At 41.8% G+C, this 27,339-nt stretch overlaps 1 protein-coding gene across 4 annotated transcripts in view; it reads right to left on the minus strand.

Annotated features, from left to right (window-relative positions):
• FGGY (FGGY carbohydrate kinase domain containing) overlaps positions 1 to 27,031 on the minus strand; it is a 233,195-nt gene extending 206,164 nt beyond the window's left edge. For all 4 annotated transcript variants that reach the window (XM_075131802.1, XM_075131803.1, XM_048859626.2 and 1 more), the window contains exons 1-4: positions 26,896 to 27,031; positions 9,765 to 9,976; positions 7,075 to 7,186; positions 3,884 to 4,035 (exon numbers count right to left, since the gene is read on the minus strand). In XM_075131802.1, the coding sequence (XP_074987903.1) occupies positions 3,884 to 4,035; positions 7,075 to 7,186; positions 9,765 to 9,965 (465 nt within the window). In that variant the 5' untranslated portion in view covers positions 9,966 to 9,976; positions 26,896 to 27,031. The remainder of the gene's footprint in view (positions 1 to 3,883; positions 4,036 to 7,074; positions 7,187 to 9,764; positions 9,977 to 26,895) is intronic.
• Between the last annotated feature and the right edge of the window lie 308 nt (positions 27,032 to 27,339).

Raw genomic sequence — 27,339 nt, forward strand, 5'->3', positions numbered from 1 at the left:
CAGGGATCTTGGAGGACTCCTCCATGGCAGGGCAGTGCTGAGTGGCTCCTTTCTTCCTGTGGCAATCTTCTACTAACAGCTCCTTTGTTCACCAGCTGCTGGGCCAGGGTGCCCATCTCTTCCTCCACCACTCTTCCTGAAGACTCAGATGCCAGCTGCTTCTCTGAGATTCTCACTGCTCCTCCCTCTGGCCTTCTCCTCTGAGGGTCCAGCAGAGTGTGCTGCTTCTCCTTGCAGCTTCCTCTGCCCGCAACTGTTAAATTCAAGGACCCTCCTCTCTGCTCTTTCAGTGAGCTCTGCCAGTCTGCTATTCCCCTGAGCACTTTCTAGCAACAGCCTATTGTGCGGCTGCTGGAGGTACTGTCTGTCTTTTTTAATTGCATGGCGGCTCCATTTGGGTTACATATACCAAGTGTCAGGGTGTATGTAGCAGGGCAGCTGCCCCACTCTAGTAGGCAGGGGTTAAAAGCAGCCCTGGAGAGGGCTGTGGTTGGGAAAAGCAGTGAGAGCAGTTGAGTGAGTAGCTGACCTCAGCTGTGGCCAGCTCAATCAGAGCACAGTTGGCCCTGATAAGAGGGCTGTGGGCCAGGAGCTGAAGGAGTCTCACTCTAGTCCTGGAGTAGGAAGGGCTAGCTGCCTGAGAGCAAGGTAACTGAAGTAGAACAGTACTGGGGAAGGGCAAGAGGAGCTGGGGAGCTCCAGCCTGGTAAAACCCCAGGCTGCAGGCCTCGTGGAAGGCCTACAAAGCTCCTGGGGCTACAGAGGTGCAACCTGGGAATAGGCAGAGGCAGCTGGACCTAACCCCTTGCCAATGATGAGTGGTCATGACAGACTGCAGTTTGCCCCAGTGAGCGGGGGCTAGATGATGACTGGCAGTAGCCACTGATGCAAGATGGGCTTAGAGGGTTGGGGGTTCCCCTGGGGAGGGGAGACCCAGAGTGTGAGGGTACTTCTGGGGCAGAACCCAGAGGTAAAGGGGCACTGGGGTCCAGGAAGGACATGGGGCCTGAGGCAGGCAAGACACAGGTCAGCAGAGGGCACTGTGGAGCTGGAGTTGAGCTAGGTCCCAAGACGACCAGCAGGAGGCACCGCACCAGTCAGTCGTCACTTTGCTGCAGTGTAGCACACACAGCTGAACACCTAGTATGTGCCTGGAGGGGAGGAGTATCCAGAGTCCGATAGAGACAGATCACGGGTCCCTGCCAGGATTGGTAGGAATCTTAAAGTGCTGAGAAATGGCTACACAACAGGGGAACAGACAGTCAAGATCATTTTAAGGCAATCAACGCAGCTACTTAACAGGCCTATGCCTGAAGCTGCTCTTGAGGCAGAACCATTTACCGGAGCAAGTGGTAACTTGTAAGGAAAGATTATTTCAGACTTCATGGAAGAAAAATAAGCAGCAATGGGGATTTAAAGAAGAAAAATAAACTACTTACAGCTGCAAGATACTTTAAAGAAATCTTGTTAGTAGTGTATTTGGTGCCAGTTAGTACTCATGAAAGTTGGAGACTAAAGGCACTGATCACAGCCATGCACACAAAGGGGGGCAGACACTGTGTAAACTTCCTCACACAGTTCTGCCAATACATCTCACTCCTACAGTGCCACACCCAGAACAATCCCTTCTGGTCCTCTTCTTAGCAAGGCTTAGGGCCATCTTTTTAAAAAGAGACTCTAATTTCGTGCTCATAAAGTTCCCGGCTAGGCTACTGACCTTCTGTGTGTCCTGTGTGAATTACTTACAGCACAGTTGTACTCTGAAAAGTGTTGCTAAAAAAATGCACGCTGGGGATTCCAAGGCAGGCTGGCCCTCATACGATATTTTCTGAGTTAGGAAGAAAACAAATGCTTTTTCCTAACTGCTAGTCTTGCAGACTCACCCTAGGATCTGAAAGCCAAGCTTTGTTCTTTTTGGCTTGTGCATCAGTCCCAGTAAAAGACAAAAGCAAAACAAACAAAAAAAACCCTGCAATCAGAACTTAATTCTGTTCATGATGCATAAGCTCCATTAGAATCTAACTCTGCCATACCTGTGTCCGTTCTGCAGTGCTAACTGAAGTAAAAAAAAGAAACCCTTATCTTTAATCAGAAAAGTCGATATGACTTTGAAACATGCAGAGAGAAGGTTAAGTCAAGTCCAATAGAGTCAGAAAACTACCTGTAAAATCTGCATTTTACTTTCTTTGTGCCACACTTTACTCATCTATAAAATATTAATTCTTACCTCACTCTGAAGAATATTGTGAGGCTCAGTTGATGTTTGTAAAGCACTTGAAGATATTTCAATCAATGGCACCATATACGGTTATGTGCAAATTATTATTATTCTAGTTTAGTGGACACTGATTTTGCAAAGTTAGGATATAATTCAATCCAATGCAACAGACCTTCACAAAGGCTGTACCGCACTCTTATAAGGACTACAGTGGGTCTTCAGTAGTGCAGAGGATTGCTACTGGCCCACTGAACAGGGGTGAATTTCACTTTTACTGAGGGCTAGAATGAGCCTTTGTTTTTAGCCCCAAACATGCAGCAGTATGTAGCTGTACCACTGCAAACAGCCCTGTGACAGAATTGTGATTCAGTTACAATTTCTTCCATGCTCCCACATTGTGTGTATGCGTGCACACATATGTGTATGTGTTAATTTGCATCACCCTTTTACTACATGCAAAATAGTCCTCAGCGGCTGGTGTGCTGGGCTGCTTCAAGACTTTCCTAAAGAATAATGCAAATATCAAACTATAAAATGACCAGCTATATGTTACTCATGGCTCAGAAATGGGAAGTATTTAATAGGTGGATATTCATGTTTCACCTCAACATCCACAAACATTAATTATCTTCTATTAACATTAATCTGTCAGTATCTGCTTCTGCCAGTTAGCTCCCTTGACCTTCCCCAGTCTGCACCTTGTTACTATATGATCTTTCATGTTTTTAAAGAGAAGAAACATCAGCTGTTCGAAGCTGACAGAACATAATTTACATTTGGCCTTCATTAAGACTACAGTAAGCATCATTGAGACCAAATGTAAAAAGCCAGATTGGTGAAGGTTATGAAAAATTCAGGTGGCAAGCATTTTTTCTTTTATCTGACAGTTATTATTAAGAAGCCATATGTCAACCTACAACACATAAAATTTAAGCATAAGAGACAGCATTAGAATTCTGCATTATGAATAGAGTGTCTTCCTCCTACAGATGGGCTACTTACTACAGATGGGACTGAACTGGTTAGGTGCTTTTTTGGAGGCCTGAAAGTGTGTTAAGGATTTTGACTGAGTTCTGTACTCGTGACCAAAGCCGTCTTGAATCATTTCACTCCTGAAATGATTTCATTTCACATCCTTGTGGCTAGGCAGTTCCATTTTGAGACAATGCTGATTGCAGATCCCTCTCAGAAATATCACAGACACCACTTGAGAGTAAATACAACCATGGCATCTGGAGTAGGCAGGGTACCCAAGTAATTAAAGCCTCATCTAGTTCCAATCCCTATTAATCCGTAAGCCAACTACATACGCCTGTCTTCCTTTTACAAAATGGATAGCCAAAACATCTTACCCCAAAACAGCATAACAGAGCCATATGACAGGTTCTAAACTGAAAATATCGAATTACCTCACACAAACAAAAATGTAGAAGCAGTCCATGAAAAAAGGGAAGCTCTTAAGGTGGGATTTTCAAAAGCACTCGAAGTTTGCCTCCCTCAGTTCCCACCACACTCAATGATGAAACACTCATTGCCTTCAACAGGAGCAGTGTTCGGCCAACACTGAGTGTTGTTGTTTTTTTTAAATCTCATTCTTAAAATGTTAACAGTGTCAAAGACTTCAACCATCAGCCAGAAATCTGTCACAATCTAAAACATACTCACTTCTTTCATCCACAGCAATTTAGGTGGCTGCATTTCTACAGACATCACTCCCCCAACATAGCTCAAAACACTGTGTTGAGTTCCATTGATTCTGTCCACTTGACTGGCTGCACGATGGTCCATCCACAGAATGATGTTTCTTTTACATTCTCCTTACCAAAAATAAAAACAAAGACAGACAAATATTTTCATCTTGGTTAAATCCTTCCTTAATATTATACGTTCCCAGGTGCCAAGCCACTTGGCAATGTCACTTAAGAGCATAGAATTTGAGTACCGCTCTCTGAAATAATACCAGGTGATATTCATTTAGGATGAATTCTTGGCTCCACTGAAGCCAATTTTCAGACATGCTGAGAAACCACAACCCAAATTGAAGTAAATGGGAGCAACAGGTGCTCAGGACCTCTGGAAAATCAGCCTGTAATAATAGGACCTTTCACCCCAAGAACCAAAATCACATGACAAAGTGTATTATTTTATTTATTTACATATAAAAATATACAAAGATGCCTACATTCCCTAACATTATTAAAATCCCAGCAACACTAAAGTAGTCATTTCACAAGAACTCATGTTTAGAATTCAAAATGACCCTGACAAATTAGAGAATTGGTCTGAAAGCAACAAGATGAAATTCAATAAAGACATAAGTGCAAAGTACTTCACTTAGGAAGGGAAACTCAAATGCATAACTACAAAATGGTGAATAGCAGGCAGGTATTCGTATTGCTGAAAAGGATCTGGGAGGTATAGTGGATCACAAATGAAATATGAGTCAACAACATGATGCAGCCGCGAAAAAGGCTAATCGCATTCTGGGTTTTATTAGTAGGAGTGTCATATGTGAGCCACGGGGGATAACTGTCCCACTGTACTCTGCACAGGTCAGTCCTCAGATGGAGTACTCGGTCTCATTCTGGATGCCGCATGTTAGGAAAGTTGTGGACAAATCAGAGAGAGTCCAGAAAAGAGAAAAAAACATGATAAAAGGTTTAGAAAACCTGACCTATGAGGAAAGGTTACAAAAACTGAGCATGTTAGTCTTGAGAAAAGAAAAGCTGATAGTAGTCTTCAAATCTGTCGAGAGAGGTTATAAAGAGGACTGTGATAATTGTTCTCCATATCCATTGAAGGTAGGACAAGTAGTACTGAGCTTAATCTGCAGCATGGGAGATTTAGGTTAGATGTTAAGAAAATCTTTCTAACTATAAGGATAGTTAAGGATTGCAATAGGCTTCCAACTGAGATTGCAGAATCCCAGTCGTTAGAGATTTATAAGAACAGGTTAGACAAACACTTGTCAGGGATGGTTCAAGTATACTCTTTCCTGCCTCAGTGCTGGGGGCTGGGCTAGATGACCTCTCAAGATCCCTTCCAGCCCTACATTTCTATGATTCTATAACTCAGCTAGACACTGACAGAGACTCTTTCCCAATGCTTCATTATTGGGAGAAGGCTACTCAAAAAAAATATGAGAGATAATTTGCTGAAATGCATTCACTTTGGAGATGGATAGCAACACCCGTGGCAAGACTACAAACACTTTAGAACAAGAAGTGAAGAATACCTTATCTAAATCAACCTACTGAGGGCACGTTAGATGAGCAAAAGGTAATAATCCAACACTCCCAGCTTCTATCAGTTGCTGATACCATTATACGTTCAGGTGCATGGCCACTGATCTGTACTTGATCCCCAAAGTGCAGTCTAAGGAGAGCCACAAATGTGATGCACATTAATATTCCTGACATAAATTCAAATGAACGTTAAAACTGTGAGACTGGCTGAAAAATACCCTGGAGCCCCACAGGCAGGTACGAACATTAGAGAATTCCATGAATTATATACTTTTTATTTGAGGACAAAATTGTGTGCAGTCACAAAACCTATTTTGCTTTTGCCCCCCTCCTGGAAACTCAAAGTGAATAACAAGTGGGAATCAAATTTGAGTTAGGGATGGCCAAAAAGAGCTGAGATACAGGCTGGAACAGCCACAAATGATCTGGGACACACGCACAACTAGGCTAAAATTTAGCAGCAGAGATTTTAGGGCAAAGGAGCTATTTTGACAAAGGTAAAAGGGGTGACTAATAGGTCTTAGAGTAGAAAGGGACTATTGTGGCTGTGACTATACTTATTGATTGATGTACATATCAAATCTTAATTAAGAATTCACGAACTACCTTCATTACCCAGATCAGCTTGTGCTGATTCTTCTGAAACAATTTATTCAGAAATGAGTGGAAAATTAAAATTCTAAAAAGGAGGGTGCTGACCGTTAGCTGTGGTGGCATAGGGGCTCAACATACTACTTCGCTAATCTAACAGGCACTTTACTCCTAAAACGTTTGACATTGAATTAGCCAGAAATAGTATCTCCGCCTCACAAGTGCGGAAGATGCCCAGGCAAAGCCTTCTGCTTCCTACACCACCGTGGCGGGCCCCGACAGTAACTCCTAACCTAAACAGCTAAAATGTGCTAGTACCACATACTCGGTTCTCCTTGAAAGCCATCATTTACGTGTATTTAAAAAATCAGTGGTTAGTTCAGTTGCAGGGGGGAGGGGAGGGGAACTTGTTTAGAACAAAGAAGTTGTTTAGAACCTAGCTTTCTCTTAGGAATAAATCGTATATCAGAGGAGAGCTGTGTGAATGCTATATCAGGATGCCTGATATTGATCCAAACCCTAAGGGTATGTTTAAACAGCAACTAGACTCCCATGGCTGGCCCGTGCTAGCCAACTTGGGCTCGGGCTTCGGGGCTGTTTCATTGCTCTGTAGGCTTCTGGGCTGGCTCCTGAGCTCTAGGGGACGCTGCAGCGAGGGAAGGAACCGGAGCCCTGGCACTAGCCAGAGCCAAGAAGTCTACACTGCAATGAAAGAGCCCCACAGCCCGAACCCTGTGAGCCCAAGTCAGCTGGCACAGGCCAGCTGTGAGTTTTTCTTTGCTGTCTAGGCATACCCAAAGTGGTTCTGATCTCAGTTTGTATCTGGCATTACAACTGAAATTATTACAATCTAGAGAGAACTAATGTTCTTAAGAGATGTGTAACTCAAGGGGCTTCTCATGTAGATCCACGTCTACAGGATTCGGCCCTTAAACAGGACATTATGGCAAAATCCTGGCTCCACTAAAGGCAGTAGCAAAACACCTATGCCAAACTTGGTTTCTGTGATGGGGGTCTTACCTTCATAATTAACTGCCAAGGGCTGAAACTGCTTATCCACAACAACAAGTGAACACGTAGCATCAAAACCGAGCCCTCGAATCCAGGCAACATCTACTCCTTGGATGATTTTCTGTGAACATACACAAGAAGTTCTTAGATACAAAGATGCCCAGATGCACGCACATGCTAATGCTTTACAGACAAGAGGTTATAAACTGGAATTATAAACAATGATGAGTCAAGCTCAAAAGCTTCTGAGATTCAGTTTGCTTAAGCACCTAAAAATCTGGATGCTAAACCAAAATGTATACAAATTATGCAAGCCTCTTTGGTCTGAAAAACTGGGACTCAGTCTCATGAAAACCACTCTTGCAGGCTCTCAGTCCAGGTTCTTACAGTCCTGATTGGAAGCAGGACGCACAGGGATGCACAAAAAGGGAAAACAGTGGGAAACACATTATGTTAATTTTATCTTCTTTCTGAAAGGTTTGGGTTGCACTGGGTGTGCGGCTCAGGCACAGGGTTGGGGGTTAGTATTTCATCTAAACTAGGGCCTCTGAAGCTCTGATTCTCTGCACCACTTCTGGGTCAAAACATGTCAGGGAGTTTTTGTTTTTAACCTCACTTAGCATCTTATCGCAATTAAATATCCTAGCAGAAGGCTGCCTGTAAAATTGGTCTTAAGTATATACTAGGACTAATATCACTGCTCTGCACATCGCCTTCGCAAGGCTACCCAGCAGAGATAGGCCTCAGTTAAAACCCTGGAACTCACTGATCCCAGACCTTATGGAAGCTCTGAACTTTGTGGCTTGCTTGTGGTATTGCAAAGAGAGAGAGGAAAAAAAGGTACCCACAAGGACTAAATTGCAAGTGAGGTTGCTAAGCCTCCTAGGAGGTAATTATGGGTATGTCTACATAGAAATTAAACACCTTCGGCTGGCCCAGCTCAGCTGACTTGGGCTCACAAGGCTTGGGCTGTGAAGCTGTAAGACTGCTGTGTGGACATTGGGGCTCAGGCTCTGGGACGACGCAAGCGGGGAGGATCTCAGACCCCAGGCTCTAAGCCTAGCCTGAACATCCACACAGCAATTTTACAAGCCCACAGCCCTAGCCCGGGTCAAGGATCCTGACCTGGATCAGCTGTGGGTGTTGAAATGCTGTGTAGACATACCCAAAGTGATACATGGCTACTGCTTGGTGACAATAACCCCCCTTCCCCGCCCCCCACTGTTTAGTTAGCACTGTATTGAGAAATATTTTCTTCAGAGCTGTTTGGTAGTAAGGAATCACACCCACTCCCCTTTAAACGGGAACTGCAAGGTCTTTAGTACTACGAGAAGATATTTTAGGGGTAAAAGGATGCCCGAGGGCAACAGCAAAGCAATTTATAAAGACAGAGAAAATTAAACAGGCAGAGTAAAAGGGCTGCTTTGCTTATCCAGCTAGTCACTCTTCCCTCTCCCCCTCCATCTTATTCATATCAGGGCACTTGCTGCAGAGCCAGGCTCATTAATGTTTGAAAAGGCTGATCAATAACAAGAGAATGGTGAACTGTCCATCTGCAAATTACCAGGCATCTTATGAATATTTAAAGAGCCAACCTCCGAACACAGAGCAGCCTAAGATTGTGGCATTTTTAAGAAGGACAAAAGTGCCTTTTTACATTCACTGCCAATCAAGGTCACCGTACACTTTTACTAAGGGGATGTATAAATTAAGATTCCTGCCCAATAGATACAAGAGAGAGAGGGAGAGGTGATCCCTTATATATTCAGCATAGTAGGGTTTATTCAGTTTCACAATATGTAAACCAATGACCCGTATGCCAGTATTTTTGTCCCTGTATTTCTTCACATTTGTATTATAGTCGTGCCCAGAGCCCTCAGTCAGGATCAGGAGCTCACTGTACTAAGCACCTTCCCTGCCCAAAAGAGCTTACAGTGTCTCACCTCTCCCTCAACAGCTGAATAATGAGCCCCCTTTTTGGCCCCAGTGCAGTCCAGTTGCTCACCATCAAGTCAGTTGTACATGCCAGTAGGTTTTGAGCATCCTTGACTCCCAAAAGGGAGGATGGTCTTGTGTATAAGGGAGAGACAAGGGGGGGTGAGGTAATATCTTTTATTGGACCAGCTTCTGTTGGTGAAAGACACAAGCTTTCAAGCTCCACAGGACCTGAAGAAGGGCTCTGTGAAGCCTGGAAGTTTGTCTTTCACCAACAGAGTCCGATAAAAGATCTTACCACGTCAACCTTGTCTCTCTCATCTCCTGGGACCAACACGGTTACAACAACACTGCAAACAATTGTGGATAAGGCTCAGACCAATGAATCAGGAAACCTGGGACCGAATCCTATGCTCACTGAAGTCAGTGATGAAGCTCCCACTGATCTTAATACCCTGGCTTCTATTTCCAGTTGTTTCACAGATTCAATTGTGACCTTGGACAAGTCACACGACCTCTCTGGTCCTCCAGTTCCCCACCTATAAAATGAGGATAGTGTCTGAGAAGCTACCATCATCTGTATCTAGAAAGTACTTTGGTGCAAAAAAAAAAAATTTTATGATCAATCAACTGTACTGTATAGTAGAGCATGCACAACGGAATGGGAGGTGGAAGGCACTGACTGCTAGCCTGCGTCCCATTATAGGAGTTAAGTACTACCTGAAGCATACATTCCTTCCATTTTTTTAGTCCCCTACATATACCTTTGTGACTGTGCAACAAGCAGCCCAGATGTCATCCGAGGATTGCTCATAGTGGTCTGGTTTGGGTTCCCAAATTTGGATTGACTGATCCGCATGTGCCACTATTGTCCCAAATTGGTCTACCAAAGCTGCACGAACACTTGCTGTTCCAACATCAATCCCAACATAGTAATTTACTGGATCCTGCTTCTCACGCTGCATTTTAAATAAGCCTGTAAAAGCACAACAAGTAAAAAGAAATCTGGTTTGAAACACATTAGCATTTTACCGATAAATAATTATGGTGATGATGTTGATAGTGATGACGAAAAGTTGTACCACATAAAACAAAGTGCAGATCCTATGTAGCCATTTTGACTGTTTGGTAGCAGAGCAGAACAATTTTTGCAAGTCTTCACTATAATTTTTAAATTAATTGCTTCTTCAGTCCTCCTACGGCTTGTGTTCTTTTTCTGCAAATATTCCTGTACTTGAGCTTTAGTGACATAAATGTTTCTGGAAAGCAAACATCAAATTTGCAAACAAGATTATGCATGATAGAAACGTGACCATTCATCCAATCAGGTGAGCATTTATATCTCAGTCAAGCTGAGAGAATTGCAAATTATAGTTGAAACTAATGGTTTGAAGGTTCAGATAAGCACCTAAAAGTCCAGCTGCCTTTATGAATAATAAATCACACCAGAGAAACCTGCACAATTAGACTAAAACTTTCATTTTGCAGAAATCAAAAACTACTAGTCAATCATAGTCTCTGGGCACATGTGAAGTCACTAAAAAATACCAAAGAATTACACACACATCCCAAAAAGAAAATCAGCTCAAAAAAATCTCTCCAGATGTCAAACAAAACAGTTCACACAAGTTACCAGCCATATTTTAACAATCATGATTTTATTGTTTGTTCATTTTTTTACATTTTCCCCACAACGACATGTCTTGCCTGCGATTCCAGCTCATATTCATCCAGCTCCACCCCCTTTTACAAATGCCTCACCGTTATTTATTAATTTTGATTATTAGACTGATAAAAAACGCTCCTACTCAACAGCTCCAGTTACCCTGCTGTCACTTAAGTGGGGGGCAGGGATAGCTCAGTGGTTTAAGCATTGGCCTGCTAAACCCAGGGTTGTGAGTTCAATCCTTGAGGGGGCCATTTAGGGATCTGGGGCAAAAATTGGGGATTGGTCCTGCTTTGAAAAGGGGATTGGACTAGATGACCTCCTGAGGTCCCTTCCAACCCTGATATTCTAGGATTCTAAGTACACCGCCAGTTTTATAGACAGACAGACCCCTTTAAAACAATCCAGCCAAAAAGCACCAGCTCAATCCTTCACCATTATACCCCTACTCTCCCCAAATGCCCACAGAAACAGATCAACCTTGCAATGTACCCAGAAAGTCAATGTGTGGGGAAAGCAACCTTAAAAAGTCATGGTTCCCTCCTGGAGGTCACTCTACCAGAAGCTTCATCTCTTGCCACATCAAGAGGATTCCAGTTTGACCACCTCTGCTAACTCAGATGGGGCAGTATGGCAGAAAGAGAGAGGCAACCTGCAGGTCCCAGGCATTTAGGGCTATATCAGTTAAAATCAACATCTTAAAATCTATCCAGAAGCAAAGTGGAACACAGCATAGATGACTGGTTTTATTTGCTCTCAATAAAATTCTCTGCTTACCAAGGGCCTGGAGTCAATGGAAGTAGAATCAGATGCTAAGCCCTGATTCTGCAAAGACCTGCACACGTGCTCAACTTTAAGCACGTGAGTAGCCCCCATGGACTCAGCAGGACTACTCAAATGTTTAAAATTAAGTGTATGTATAACTCTTTGCAGGAATAGGACTTCAGTGGCCAGGTGCCTTCTGAACCAGTTCCAAAAAAACAGTGATATACTGAAAACAGTGAGAGCCCTCTCCTTTAAGACCACAACCCTACTGGATGTTTATGACATTCCAGGATGCAATCCAGACCACTGAGAGGTTGTATCACCCCTGTCCTGCAAGCTTGGGTGTTCTCAACACTTTGCTGCTGTAGCTCCCACCTGGGCTGCTCACAAACAGCCTGCCTGCATCCAAATAACACCCTGAATGTCTGTTATAGCAGCAGCCACAAATCTGTCAAACTCTGGCTTCCATCAGCCTTGGTTATCATTTGCAGGGTGACCCCAACACACTCCCAGTCTCAAATTTTCCCCAAAAAATGTGCGTTCTGCCCACAGTCCAGATATATTAGGTCCATTGCCCCTTTAAGGGGCTCAATGTACAACCATCTACTACATCTAAATTGAGTTATTCAAACAATTCACAACACCGGACTAGTTTTAATTAAAGAATAAAACAAGTTTATTTAACTACAAAGAGACAGATTTTAAGTGAGTACAAGTATAACACATTAAAATCAGAAATGGTTACAAGAGAAATAAAGATAAAGTGGTTTCTAAACTTAAACTAGACTTGGTTCAAGGTGAAGTTCTTACCACAAAAACTTGGGGTGTTTTTGCCTCTTACTTTTATAGTTCAGTCACCCTTTGAAATGCATTTTCCTGAGTGTTACCCTTGGATAAAATTCCTTCCTGCAAAGGATGGAGACATGGGGTCTCGTCATGGAGGAGGCTTCATGCTGTTGTTTGCTAAAATGCAAATTTGCCTAGTCTCCCTCTTGCTGTTTCAAAGGCCTTGTTTATTACATATATGTAAACTGAGTTTAAACATAAATTCCCTTCTTTAACACCTGCTTGACCAGTCCTGCCTAATCAGGGCTATGTGGGTTTGAACATGTGCTTCCAACATTATTCCAGGGGATTTCATAACTTTACACATGATGTTGCTACATACATTTCACCATGATATTACTGACCAGCAAATTACTAGTTTTCAAATGATACCTCACAAGACATAGTTTGCACAAAGATTATTACAGTGGTGTACAGGGTATGGATACAGAGGTGTATTTGGTCACAAAGTTCAAATAAAGAATACTACATTTTAGAATTTTTTACAAGTTCTTCTATGCTTTTATTCCTGAAACCACAACTTTTCTTCTAAAATTAAATATCTTTAAAGCTATGATTATCTGTCCAGGATGGTCTATCACCAAGAATGAGTTTCAACACAGTACTGTTGTGCTTGAAAAAGCACCTGTTTATGTTGTGTGGCTGGTGAGGTCAGCATCATACTGAATTAGCAGCAAGATATGATGTAGTCACCATTATTACTGATCACTTCAGTTGTGGGAGCCCCCTACCGAGATCATAAGGGACATATGAAATTTTTAAAAAAATTGCCCGTGCCCCAAAGAGCTCACAATCTCAGCATTTGGCAAGGCAACTGCCAAACGAGGAGGAAAGGGTCACAAAGAAGTGACTGAATTAGGAACAACAAGTAGAAGTAGATAGTTTTGAGTCTTTTCTAGGTATCAGAGCAGAGGCAACTTTGAAGGAGATGTTAAAAGAAGAGCAATGTTGCGGCTGTACATATCTGTCCCATCTTATTCAACACTCCAGAAACTGGTTAGGCAGGGATTGACAACAGGTTGTAGTGTTGGTGCCAAGTTGCAAGTTTCCTCTCAATTTCAGATAGTTTATATTTAGGTAGGAGTTTACCAACAAATCTCACCACCACTTCTTCTCTGACCTGCTTTTGTGACCTTCTAAGTAGGAGTTACATCATGGGATACCTCTACAATAACCCAAGAGTTTTGGATCTGCCATTACTAGCAACTTAAGAACATTCAACATTGCCCAATCAGGAATTTCTTGATTAGAAACTCCCGGGGTGAGGGAGTGCGGGGGGAAGGTCACAGGATCATGAGTCCAGTGAGAGGGTACTAGTGAGATGTTCAAAAGCCCAGATGTGGGTGGGATGGACAGCCAATAAGTAGGGCCCTACCAAATTCACGGCCATGAAAAACACATCATGGACTGTGAAATCTGGTCTCCCGATGTGAAAAATGGTCTTTTGTGTGCTTTTACCTTATACGATACAGATTTCACGGGGGAGACCAGTGTTTCTCAAATTTGGGGTCCTGACCCCAAAGGGAGTTGCAGGGGGGTCGTAAGGTTATTTTAAGGAGGTTGCCATATTTCCACCCTTACTTCTGCACTGCCTTCGGAGCTGGGCGGCCGGAGAGTGGTGGTTGCTGGCCGGGCACCCAGCTCTGAAGACAGCGCCCCGCCAGCAGCAGTGCAGAAGTAAGGGTGACAATACCATACCATGCCTTCCTTACTTCTGCGCTGCTGCTGGCGGCAGCTCTGCCTTCAGAGCTGGGATCCCAGCCAGCAGCCGCCGCTCTCCAGATGCCCAGCTCTGAAGGCAGAGCCGCCGCCAGCAACAGCACAGAAGTAAGGGTAGCAGTACCGCAAACCTCCCTACAATAACTTTGCAACCCCCCACAACTCCTTTTTGGGTCAGTACCCTCAATTTGGGTCAGGATCCCCTACAATTACAACACTGTGAAATTTCAGATTTAAATAGCTGAAATCATGACATTTATTTTTCAAATCCCATGACTGTGAAATTGACCAAAATGGACCATGAATTTGGTAGGATCCTACTAATAAGTGTGCTTGTTTTCTAAGAAAACTCACTAAGACATGAAATAAGTGACTGGGGACTATCTGCCCCACTATCTGCTACCTGCGGCTGGTTTTCGAGTTCCACTGGGCAAGAGGAGCACAGGCTCTACTGAACAGTGGTCTTATTACGCAAGATCAGTTGTTCAGGTAAAGACTGGTAAAATGTAATAATGGTAACTATATACCTTTAGTCTGCTCTAACAACAGTCTGATACTTAAGAGTACTGGTAAGAAACTTGACATTATTTCCTGGCCCTAGTCACATGACCTGGTCAGGGTGACACAGATTAATATCTCTGTCAGATTACAGAGGTCACATTCACTGACTCCAGTAATTATTACTACATCTATCCCAGTTTGGGGATGCCCATTACAACAATCTGCATCCTGCTCTGCAACTTATTTTTTGACTGTTGATTGGATTGCTAGGCATCATCTGCAAAAGATAATGTTCCCATTGTAATTTCACACTGGCTTTCCTAAAACAAAGTTTAGAAAGTTGGCTGCAAATGTTGATAACTACTTGTTAGAAATATCACTAACTATACTGTTCTTGATATTATCTCATGCATTTCCCTCTGTTTCTCTTTAGTTTGGCACTGCCTCTGACTGCTGACTCATTTTAAAAAAAGAAAGAACCATGAGAAAAGTAACTAACTGGATTTCATTTTTAAAATAGAAAAATGGTGTTTTAAGGTCTTTCACAGAATATGGAAATCAAAAAGAATACTTTACACAGAGAGACAGAGAGAGAGAGAGAGACAGAGAGAGAGAGAGAACTACTTCTAATTTTTTATTCCTCTTCCATATATGGCAGCCTTGATTTTAGATCCTTAATGTTTTTTTGCTACACAGAGGGCAACTTTAACAGATGTTAGAGAATTAAACTATATAGTACATCGCTACTCAGCACTTAAAATTATGGCTTTGCAATGGATTCTCACCACAAGCATTTGAAAACTAGAACCCAGTCAACCCATATAATGTTTACTTTCCTTTTTCCCTTACTAAGCAACCAAGGCAATGTGCGTGCGTGTGGCCATGTGAACAGCAGATTATTTATGTACCTATACTGTATATATTACAGTCTATGAACAAACACTATTTGACTTCTGCAATTTGATTGACAGTCACCAAGAGTAAGTCAATTAGCAAACTCCTGAAAGACAAATTCCTCATCTCTTTTTACTAGTCTCTCTCTGAGTAATGACTCTTGATTAAACTTTTAGAAGCAGTAACTTAATATTTTACAATAAAAATAAACTAACATAAACATTAACCTTTTTTTCAAACCTATCACTTGCAACAAGGTCATTCTGAGCCACTGAGCTTGTTCAAAGGACGTCTCTGCAACATGATCTAGTGCACCTACAGGTCATCTGGATCCACAAGAAAGCACTGTTATCTCTTCATCACAAATGTCACTGACTGGGCTCTCTGGTGAACAGCCCAAATCCCTGCAAAACTAAAACCTGAACAGAGAGGTTGGTAGAAAGGACTTGGCCCACGTGTTTGATCATAAATTTAAAGAGAGAGCATGTGTTCAATTTTGTTTACAAAATAATCCCTTGGTCACAGAAAGGATTCTGAACTAGGACTCATAACACTAGATCCAAGTAAGTTAAGAGCCAGAGGTGGATCCCAATCCAAACTTCATGGCTTGGAACCTGAAACGGAAGTTCTCTATGTAATTTATGCAACAAATACTTTCTTCCCTCTTTTCTATTAATCAGGTTGCTATTGTAGAATTGTTGCAGTTAATATGATTCTGAGCAGGGTGGACTGATTTAAACCAAAGCAATTTATTTCACCTATTTTGATCATGATTTAAATTGGCAAGCAGAAAACCTTGCCTCGATTTTACTCATGTTTTGCATTTGTACTTTTTAGTTGTTTGGCTAAAGAAAGGTTGATTGTCATTGGTTGGTAACCATTAACACATGCTGATTTGCAACAAAATATAGCCTTTACACTAAATTTGATAAAAGGAGGACTTGTGGCACCTTAGAGACTAACAAATTTATTTGAGCATAAGCTTTCATGAGCTACAGCTCACTTCATCGGATGCATCCACGGTATGCATCCGATGAAGTGAGCTGTAGCTCACGAAAGCTCATGCTCAAATAAACTGGTTAGTCTCTAAGGTGCCACAAGTCCTACTTTTCTTTTTGCGAATACAGACTAAGACGGCTGCTACTCAGAAACCTGTCACTAAATTTGATGTTTCTTTTTGCTACCCAGGAATATATAATGTATCTATATATGTTTATTTATTCAATTATATAGCTTAATTTACTTTATTCAGATTTTTTATTTTTACATTTTGTATTACATTAGAAAATGGTAAATGATGCATTTCTTATTTATTAGATTATTAATTTTTTACTTGTGATTTGTGTCAAGCTCTATTTGGATGGAAATTCAAATCAATTAAAATGCACAAAAACAGAATTTTACATTTGTTTTTAATCAGTTAAATAAAAATACCTTAAATGTGCTCAATACATAGGGAAAAAAGTTTATCAAAATATTTTGTATTTAAAACTAACTGATTTATTAAACAAGGGAAATATTAGTTATAGCTAGTTAATTGAACTGATTGTTTCTGGACGTCATGTCCTTCAAGATTTTTGAACTCGTCCTCTCATAGCTAGTTTTTATTCATTGATTGGAAGAGGAACACTGCTTTTTCAACTGCCACGTGGTTTCTTATTTTTGAATAAACTAGTTATTGAACTGAACTATTTGAACAAACCGAAATGAAGAAAATATTCTCTCTCCATCTGCAGAAGAGGTTACTGCTGTCCAAAGCTGGTTTAGCTCTTCAGCAAGCTCTGGTTCAAGGCCTTTAGCCAGTGACTTCCACCAGTTCAGCGGTTTGACTTTCTTTAAAAGGTGGCAGCAAACATGTGCGGCTTATTACTGTTTTGTATTTAATTTAAATGACAACTCTATTATAAGTAGTTTAGATCTGAACATGGTTGTCAATTTAAAATTTAATTTGAAGAAGGTTTATTTTTAACAAATAAATCTGTATTTAATTTAATTTTTTTTAAAAAACCTCATGTAAAATAAAAGTCCAATTTTCGTATTAAAAAAAATCAATTTTTATCCACCCTGATTCTGAGGAAAACAGGGTAAGTGGGAGCAGGATACAGCAGAAAAAACACTGATACAGTCAACAAGGTCTTTGCCTCAGGAATAATGTTAATAATAAGAAGCAAAATAAAATAAAGGAAGCTGAAAAGGAAACAAAACTCCTCATCTTGGTATTCAACCCACTGCTACGAATCCTGGTGGTGGAGCCTAGCTTTCCCCCACAGGCCATTCGACTCACTGTTTCTCACAAACCCAATTTGCAGTTCTTTGCCTGAGCACATGTGCAAGGAGGGAGAAGCTGAGCTGAGATTAACCCCTGGTTCACTCTGAGCAGAGGATGCCTCTGCCCCTTGTGGCACAAGAACATAGAGATATTTAGCCCGCATCCTGCAATGGGCTCCAAGTAAGTAGCTTTCTGTTGCTGTGGAACAGCCTCAACTTCAATGGAGCTCTGCCCACGCAGCATTCAAGCCTTTGATTTTTTAATGTTATTATTTGGACTTTGCAAGCAGAAAAATAGGAACACCAGATATGAGGGGAAAAGGAGCTACCAAACTCAAACAGGCCATTGAGCCAACATCCTTTCAGAGTAATAAGGCACCAATCACCTCCTCCTTCATGAGTTGCAGGAGGGACAGGACAGCTTTTGAAACAAGTACTTATGATCAAAGGGCTGCAGCATATGATAAATATTTATAAGCTCTATTAAATAATACTCTGTATAAATATTACACAAAATGTGCATGCTGAAAACCACAGACTTCCCAGTTTATCCTTAAACAAATGTGCTCGTTTTCCCACATAGGCAGTAAAAAAAAAATAAACTAACTGCCCTCTGCAAAAACATTTCATTCAAGAAAAAGAAAATCCTGAACATGGTTTGTTTTAATTTAAAAGGAATGACTGAGAAACCAGACAAATATTTCATTACAATTAAGTATTGAGCTCTGTTTGTCTTACCTTACTTTATGGTTATCAAACTGCCTTGAGTTAAAGCTATAGTACCAGGAGACACTACACCCACACACGCAGCAGACTGGTGCTCAGCAGAAATATTTATCAGCTGTAAGTACAGATTTTGTGGTATCGTACACTTAAACTCAGGGAATTATAAAGGATTGACACTTTTTTTTTTAAACTTTGATCTTTGGAATTTTGCAGGCTGCCCGGGCCAACAGATCATGTGTAAATAGCATGGTTTTGGTAGTGCAGCTGTTCTTTTTCTAGGGATTATAGGGAGAAAGATTAGCAAATTAGCTTCATAATCTTAATATGAACATTTCTAAACAGTACGTTAAACAAAAGTTGCATGCCAATGTCACAGTCTTTATGAAAGGGAGATAAAATGGAAGGGGTATCTTTGACAACACTGTGCCTAGTAGAAAGTTCAACACTATCTTGGCCTTTTAATGATACAAAAAGCAAACAACAAAACAATTTATGGTGGCAGTGTAATCAAGATCTCTTCTTAAAGGCAAAGTACTCCAGTCCTCTTGCCAGGACAGCATAAAAGTCACCTATGGGGTAGGGAAAGGGTAAACCACAGGACACTAGTGTTGTTTTCTCACCATGTGACCCTCCAATGCTCTGAATGCCCATGGGACAGCACTATCACCCTATCAACAATGGCTTACTTCCCACTTAGGCAGTGCCAAAAGAAAGATTACATGCACAATAGCTCTGTGGTTCTGGAGTTTGTATGCATGCTAACAATAAAAACAACTGGAACAGATAACATACTTACTCTAAGGTTGCTCTTTATCACTGTATTGTTAATTTTTTAAAATCAAATCTTCCTCCTTGACCCAACTTTTTTCTTTCATTAATAAATACTTATCCATGTGAAAAGCTCCATTGGCATGCCATGAACTTTACAAGGACAGGGAAACTGAGGCACAAAGAGGGAGCATGATTTGCTCAAGACCTGTGGCACAGTTGCGTATAACATAACATAAGAATGGCCCTACTGGATCAGACCAAAAGTCCATCTATCCCAGTATCCTGTCTTCTGACAGTGGCCAGTTCCAGATGCCCCAGAGGGAATGAACAGAACAGGTAATCAAGTGATCCATCCCCTGTTGGTCATTCCCAGCTCCTGGTAAACAGAGGCTAGGACACCATTCCTGCCCATCCTGGCTAATAACCATTGATGGACACATCCTCCATGAATTTATCTAGTTCTTTTTTGAACCCTGTTATGGTCTTGGCCTTCACAATATTCTCTGGCAAGGAGTTCCACAGGTTGACTGTGCGCTGTGTAAAGAAATACTTCCTTTTATTTGTTTTAAACCTGCTGCCCATTAATTTCATTTGGTGACCCCCCTAGTTCTTGTGTTATGAGAAATAGTAAACAATACTTCCTTATCTACTTCCTCTACTCTGGTCATGATTTTATAGACCTCAATCATCTCTCCCCTTAGTTGTCTCTTTTCTAAGCTGAAAAGTCCCAGTCTTACTAATCTCTCCTCATATGGAAGCAGTTCCATACCCCTAATCATTTTTGTTGCCCTTTTTTGAACCTTTTCCAATTCCAATACATCTTTTTTGAGATGGTGCGACCACATCTACACACAGTATTCAAGATGTGGGCATACCGTGGATTTATATAGACGCAACATGATATTTTCTGTCCTATTATCTATTCCTTTATTAATTATTTCCAGCATTCTGTTCGCTTTTTTGACTGCCACTGTACATTGACTGGATGTTTTCAGAGAACTATCCACAATGACTCCAAGATCTTTTTCTTGAGTGGTAACAGCTAATTTAGACCCCATTGTTTTATATGTATAGTTGGGATTATGCTTTCCAATGTGCATTACTTTGTATTTATCAACATTAAATTTCATCTGCCATTTTGTTGCCCAGTTTTGAGAGATCCTTTTTGCAGCTCTTCGCAGTCTGCCTGGGTCTTAACTGGGTATAGGACCCAGGCCTCCGAACTCTCAGTCTCATAATCTATCCACTAGACTGTGCTGCGTCAACATTTCTAATCTGACCATCAGGCATTAAAATATTCTCCTTCAATAAACTACACTGCAGGTCTGAAACCTAGTATGATCAGCCTCAACTTCTTATCCCATCCTTTCCTCCACACAAATAACCCTCCAAACTCCTCCTAACTGCTGATCTCCCAGGGCCTGCCCACCATGTTTTCCTTCTCTAACTCCCCAAGATGTCGTTGAGGATAGAACTGCAACACATTCTTTTTATTCTTTCATGTCTATATTTTTTAATTTTTTAAGTACTTATAGACCAAACCTCTGGTCTCACCTATGCTGGTGTAAGTCTGGGGCACTACTGATTTATACCAGAGTAAGTAAATGCAAAATTTGGCCCACAGAGCCATTCTGAAATAGACAACATCCAGGTAAGTCACTGAAACAACAGAAAAGCAACATAGCTGCAAATAATGAAAATGCACAAGAATTCCCAACACTGATCAAAGCTGACATTAAAAAAAAAACACCACAATTAAGAAAATTATCAGAACAAGAGGGATCCTGTAATTGACTTTTTTCAAACTCCATTGGCTACAGAGAAATCTCACTCAAGAAGCTGAGAGATGTCGGCATGACAGATGTCAACAAAAATCAGACTCTGCCAAATGAACAATAAAGCTGCTAATATCTGAATAATTAAACCAATCTGTAGTGAAACAGAACGCTGATGCTCTCCTCCTTAGAGCTCTCCTCTTGAGTTTGTATGCAAAGAAAAGGCCCTTGATCAAATTATTAGAACAAGAGAGTCCTGGCCCATCACTAAGGCGCTAGGCATTTCCACAGTACAAATAATAATAATGATGACAGGTGCAAATTTTGCCCTTCTTTTCTGTGCAGGGCTCAATCAGGAGCACACTCTGATCTCTACTAATCGATTTGCTACTTGCAACAATTCAATGATCAGTTCAGATGAACAAATCTCAGCCTATAAGGTGTCTCCAAACAGTTCACCTCAAAGATCTGCAATTCGTTGGTCATGAGCTGTGACTGGGCAGGTGGCAGTATTTCTGCTGCCTGACTGAAGACTTTTTATAAACAAGGGAACAATAAATAATGACTATTAGACAGCTGGCAGGCAGGAGAACAGCAACAGTGCCACCCACCAACCTCAACAGGTGGAAAACTTGATGGGGCCACTGGTAAGGGTAGGAGAACACACACTCCCCCCCTCGAGTTTCCAGCCACTAATTGACCATTCTGATGATGAAGGGAACTGAATGGTCCCTCACTCTCCCCTTTCATTAATTTAAACCCTAGCCTGGGTCAAGTGGAGTCTTCTTTTGTTCCATTTAAGCAGCCCCCTTTCCCGTACTGGTAGCTTCGGGACTGTGTTTGCAGATGCTGAAGGTCTAACCGATCGCCTGTTTTGGAGTCAGGAAGGAATCTTTTCATCCTGTAGGGGGCAAATTGGCATAGGCCTGGTAGGTTTGTTCACCTTCCTCACAGCATTCTGGAGGCAAAGTTGAGTTAACTAGGAATGGGATTTAGTAATTAATGGGAGTACTTGGTAAGGATATTAGTTCAGCACAACTTGTGCCGGTTTCCAGCACAGTTTAGTTCCCAGAACTAAAAGACCGGGAATTTTGTTGATGTGCGATGGGGGAGACTTTGTGGCTTTTGCAGGCCAAGGTCCCCCACTTTTGTACCTTCTGTGGTAGGGGTGGGGTAGCACTCAAAAAAGTGAGCTGAGCCCTGGGGGTACTTAAGGAGGGTCCACCCCAAGTTATAGGTTGTATGGTAGGGACCCTGTAACACCACAATTGGAACTACTTAGAATGCCTGATATGTGAGAGTCTGGGTGACAGGGTAGGTAACGCCCCTCCTCGTGTTCCATTTAATAAAGTTGTGGCCTGCTGCTTAAAATCCACCTCCTGTGTTTGTTCTCCTTGGCCACTGTGTCCAAATCAATGAGAGGAGTCAGGTGGGCAAGATGACTCTTTGTAGTGGCTGCCTGGCTAACCAGTCAGCTATCATGTACAGCAGCCACAGCTCTGGTGGCTGGCCCAAGAAAGGAGCTACTGCTCTGTCCCATATGCTCCCAGTGGAGAAGTGGTGTGCCCGTGAGAAATCACAAGAAAGAAGAGCTTGTGGGTGGAGTAGGAACTACAGAGCTGGCTAAGGATAGCTCTGGGAAAAGACAGGGATTTGCAACCTTTGATCCCTGGGCAGCACCAGTGCCTTGAGACTAAAAGATGAAGACCAGAGAGAGGACACTTAAATTTTTGGGCTATGAATGTGTATTGTATTGATCTGGCCTTGTTTGCTCCATGTTTCCTGGTCCCTTCTCCATCACACTCTGCCTGCTCCCCATCTCCATCTCCATCCCCATCCCCCTCTCCCATGCAAGAAATAACACACTAGGCCTTGCCCTACCCCACTGGCCGCTGTGTAAAGTGCATCTCTTTACCTGTTCTTTAACCTTAAAAACAGCAGGAAGCTGCTATCTAAGGAGCTGCGGACAGGGGCCAGCAGGAAGAGAGAAGGCAAAGATCACTCCATGCCAGGACCCAGCCTTTGCTTAGGGAAGCTGTTGCAGTGTGGCTGGCAATCAAACCAGTGCGCTTGGAACCAAGATCGGAGATGCTGGTTTGACTGTTATTGTGTCAAAGAAAAAATGTTACAATCTGAATGTTCCATGAGACTTGTGTGACCAGCCAACAGGAGACAAGAAACCCTAAGGAACGCATCGATCCACGTGGGGCAGCCTACTGCTAATAAGTACCAGTACTGAGAAGGGCCTTTCTTTGCGATCACTGTAACCTACTCTATGCAGGAGGAGGGATAAAACAATGTCAATGAGGCAGTTACAAGATAGCCAGATTGCTGAATTTTAATACGTGTTCATTGTTTTTATTCCCTTCTCTGTTATAATAGGAGTGAAAAAGAAGAAGAATCATAGGCTAAATTCATTCTTAGCATAACTCTGGTGGAAATAACTTAGTTACATCAGGGATGAATTTGCCCTATAAGTTTAATTACATCAGCAAATCATTATAAAATGATTTGCTCTGAGTTCACAATTCTATAAAATGCTAAAATATCAAAATTAGCATATTGGCTGAAATCCATTGTATTTCCCAGCAAGCTTCCACCACTTAAACAACATCTGAATGAATTGTCTATAATAACCCATGGCAGATACTGGAAAGCCTGGGCCAGTAATAGATGTAACACTTAAATCAATTTTTAAAGACATGCTGTAAACCGTTTCTGTTAAGACACTTTCAGCCCAGGAGCAAGTATATTTCTGTAATCAAATCCAAAATTTACTATACAGTACTCATTCAGTCTTGCATAGTAATTGGAAAGAGTGACAGCCTTAAGTAATTTGTCATATTAAGATTAAACATTTATTTGGGTTGCCAGACAATCTGCAATTCTAAACACTCTGGCCCTGAAGTTCCTGTCACAACTACTTAGGAAAAAGCAAGGTTGCACATTAGGCTAATTTAAGAGAAACACGTACTCAGAACATAAATCAAATAACAGGACACACTGTACATACGTAATGTGTCAGCATACCTCTCTCTGTATGCTAGAATCCCTAACAGTGATGGACGAACCGCAAATGCTTATCTGAACTGAATAAGGTTTTTTCCTTGTCTTCCCCCACTATTCTATAAAGCCTGAGATTTCCCTCCTTAGTAATCCTCTAGCTTTCTGTGTGAAAAATCCCGCGAACACAAGTACAGCACCCAAAAGATATCAGCCACTTGCCCCTTTACAAGTTGCGTGCTCTGTGGCTTCCCATAGAGCAAAGAACACCTCAGACAGGAAAGCCCAAAGCTTGTAAATTTGTGCACCTCAGAGATTTTCAGGGACCTGCATGCAGCCTTCTCTTTCTCGGTGAGGAGCTGCGGGAGATGTGGGTCAGACCACTAGAGGTCTGCTTCCTCTTTCAAAGTCCTCAGGGAGGGAGACAGAACTGTTTGTGATCACCCTGGGCTCTCTCCCCACTTCAGCAGATGAAACCTGAGAGAAAACTTCTGGTACCACAAAGCCCAGAACAATCGCCAAGGGAGCTGGAGACAAAAGAATGAAAACACTGACTCCCCCCTCGTAATGCTTAACCCTACAGAAAAAGACCCCTAAAGATCAAAGACATAAACCTTACCCCAAGCAGAGTTTGGATTCTGGAAAAGGAGAAGTGCCAGAAACTCCAAGAGGGACTGCACTATTGCTATTAATTTCACACGGAAGGGCCTGCTTCTCTCTGCATTTACACCTGGCTAACTTATGCGGCTCCCGGCTGAGCTTGCTGGCTTCTGAGAATCCTTTAAATTATTTGGCACCTATCTCTCCCAAACAATGCATTGGAGCCTAGGTGCCTAACTTGGGGCTGAGAATTCCACTAGGCAACTGTGCATTGCAATGCTTAAATACTCAGTAGTATACTACCCTAAGATAGATAGAGGGCTCAAGTTGTAAAATGAGGATCCATAGTATAATCATTCTCTTCTTGTTCCATAAAGTTTCGGGGTGCTCAGAAATAGGTCAGAATCAGAACTTCAGCTCTAACACAGAGAAAACATGGGTCCAACAGTAGTAGGTTTGCGAGGAAGGAGCTGTTAAGAAGGATGAGGAAGCAAAGAGATTATAGAGAAGTCACAAGGAGAGGAATGGCTGAGGACCTGTCACTCATTTGGGGAAAGGATAGTTATTTGTCCAAAATGATCATAATTTTCTAAAAGATCATCTCTTCAAAAACATTCTGTTATTTCTCCTCTCACCTGGTTGTAGCACAGGACAGAACACAGACAAGGACTGCAAAAGCAACTGAGGCTCCATATTCAAAGTCATGGTGTAGCTGTAGTTCCCTCTCCTTTGACCCTGTCAACAAATTTCTGCTCCAATTCTTAGATCCCCAAATAGTGGCAGCTGTCCTATAGAGGGGTACCCCCCCAGGCTGTGGAAAAAGAGAAGGGCCATGTCCCAACACCCCAGAGTGTGTTCATGTTGGAGAGGAAACTAGTAAGTTCTAGAAAAACCCTTTTTTTTAAATTATGTTTTAATACTATATTTTCCTAAATTAGAAGGATTGGTCTTACAGGACAGGGTGTGCAGGAGGATGGAAAATTGAAGTATGATGGAACAACTAACCTCCTTTAGGAGTCTGGGAGAAATTTTGCGTCCTAGCCCTTTCTAAGTTCTTCAGCAGGGTGTCTCTCTCATCCTACTCCCTTATATTTTCTTTCTCCTAAACTGTTTCTGGCCACTGACTTCTCAGGTTAATTTTATTAAATAGCCTTCAGCTCCTAAGCCTATAACCAGGTGTCTCAGACTGTTTCCACTTTTCAGAAGAAAGAGAAAATCCCACTACAGCCAATATGCAAGCAGCATATCGTTGGGAGCTTCCCCAAAGATCAGGATGATCCACTAAGCAAAACCTCAAAGTGCGTATCTCTTGTGCATGTCTGCTGAAAACTGGCTGCCGCCATTTACACACCAGGAACAAGTTGAGGGTAACTCAGTATGAAGCACGACTCTGATATTGGATTTGGTTAATAAAAATAATTATGAAGGTTAAAGACATGCTGAGCCAAATCCTGGAAGGTGTGAAGCACCTCCTGAGGGGTTCCAAGCACTCTTGATTGTGACTAAAATCAATCAATGGGAGTTGAGGGCAGTCAATAAATCTCAGAATCAGGCCCACTGTCAATTAGCTTACGCCCAATAAGGAGGCTGTGTTTTAAGAAAATGTCAAGAAAAACAATTTTTGGGGAACTGACAACCTGAATCATCTTGTACCATCTCACTAGGTACCTGGACATCAGGATGCTGAAGCTGGCTAAGAACAAACCAGTTTAATTTTACTCTCCAACCTGAGTAACATACATGCAAGAAATAAACAGATCACACACACGATTCCAAAAATCTTTTCACTTTGAACAATTTCCAGTGGTTATTCACACAGACAAGCAACCTTCCCGCTACCCTTGCTAGTATTTGAACTTTATATCTTTATACCTTTTAAAACTGAAACATCTTATATGAGGAACAGACAATTTTCTAAATAAAACCTGCTTACAGTCCATGGAATCATTCACTAAAACAGAGACTGTCACACTGGGGTCCGAGGACACTACGTGGTGCCCGATACGACCATGAAGGGTTTGCTAAAAGAGTGCAGAGTAGATACACAGACCAGGTAGAAAACATTACCAGAGTTTGCAGAGTAATTGGATTTTCTATCTAATCATCACAACATTAACATTTTGACTTTCTTGAAAACGAAAAATTATCACCACATTTTTAGAGGGAAGCCTCCAAAAGTACCAAAGTGGCCCTCAGCTTGGGAGAGCTGAAGAATCACTGCTCTGAACTAAGAGCAGAGCAACAGTAAAAGGCCTACCGTACACTGTTGCCTAAAGAAAACCCTGAGTTGTATGCATTAGTGATCTATGACTTTGCTACACAGCTAATTATTGTTTGGATTGGAGAACAGTGGTCACTTACGTGTCCAAACTGAAATATTATATTAGCTAGCAGTGGGTATGCAGACAGCAGTTTAAAGAAACCACAATTTTCCTCACAGGGCAATTTCCTGACTGCTAGCAGTTGCCGGAAAGCCTCATGTTCCTCTCTTGGCTGGAGCACATTTGTAATGCATTTTCTGATTGGTTAATTGAACCTAAGCCACAACTGGTTGAAATTCTCCCCTCTGCTTTCTTTGAATCTGCTTGAGCACTCAGCAAGATCTGTACTGACTGGTACAGCTGTATGTTTTTCATTCTGGACCTGGTTATAGTACTTCATTTTGAACTCTTTTACAAAGATCTGCTGACTGTTGGTTATAGCTGTCAAGCTGCACTGCTTTGTAAAACAGAAGTGTGTGTTATACCTTGTCAAGAATTCAAATGTTTTGCCTCCGTAGGAGACTTATTTCTCTTTTATTCAAAA

This window comes from Caretta caretta, chromosome 8 (assembly GCF_965140235.1).
Source record: "Caretta caretta isolate rCarCar2 chromosome 8, rCarCar1.hap1, whole genome shotgun sequence".
In the NCBI taxonomy this organism is placed as follows: domain Eukaryota; kingdom Metazoa; phylum Chordata; order Testudines; family Cheloniidae; genus Caretta; species Caretta caretta.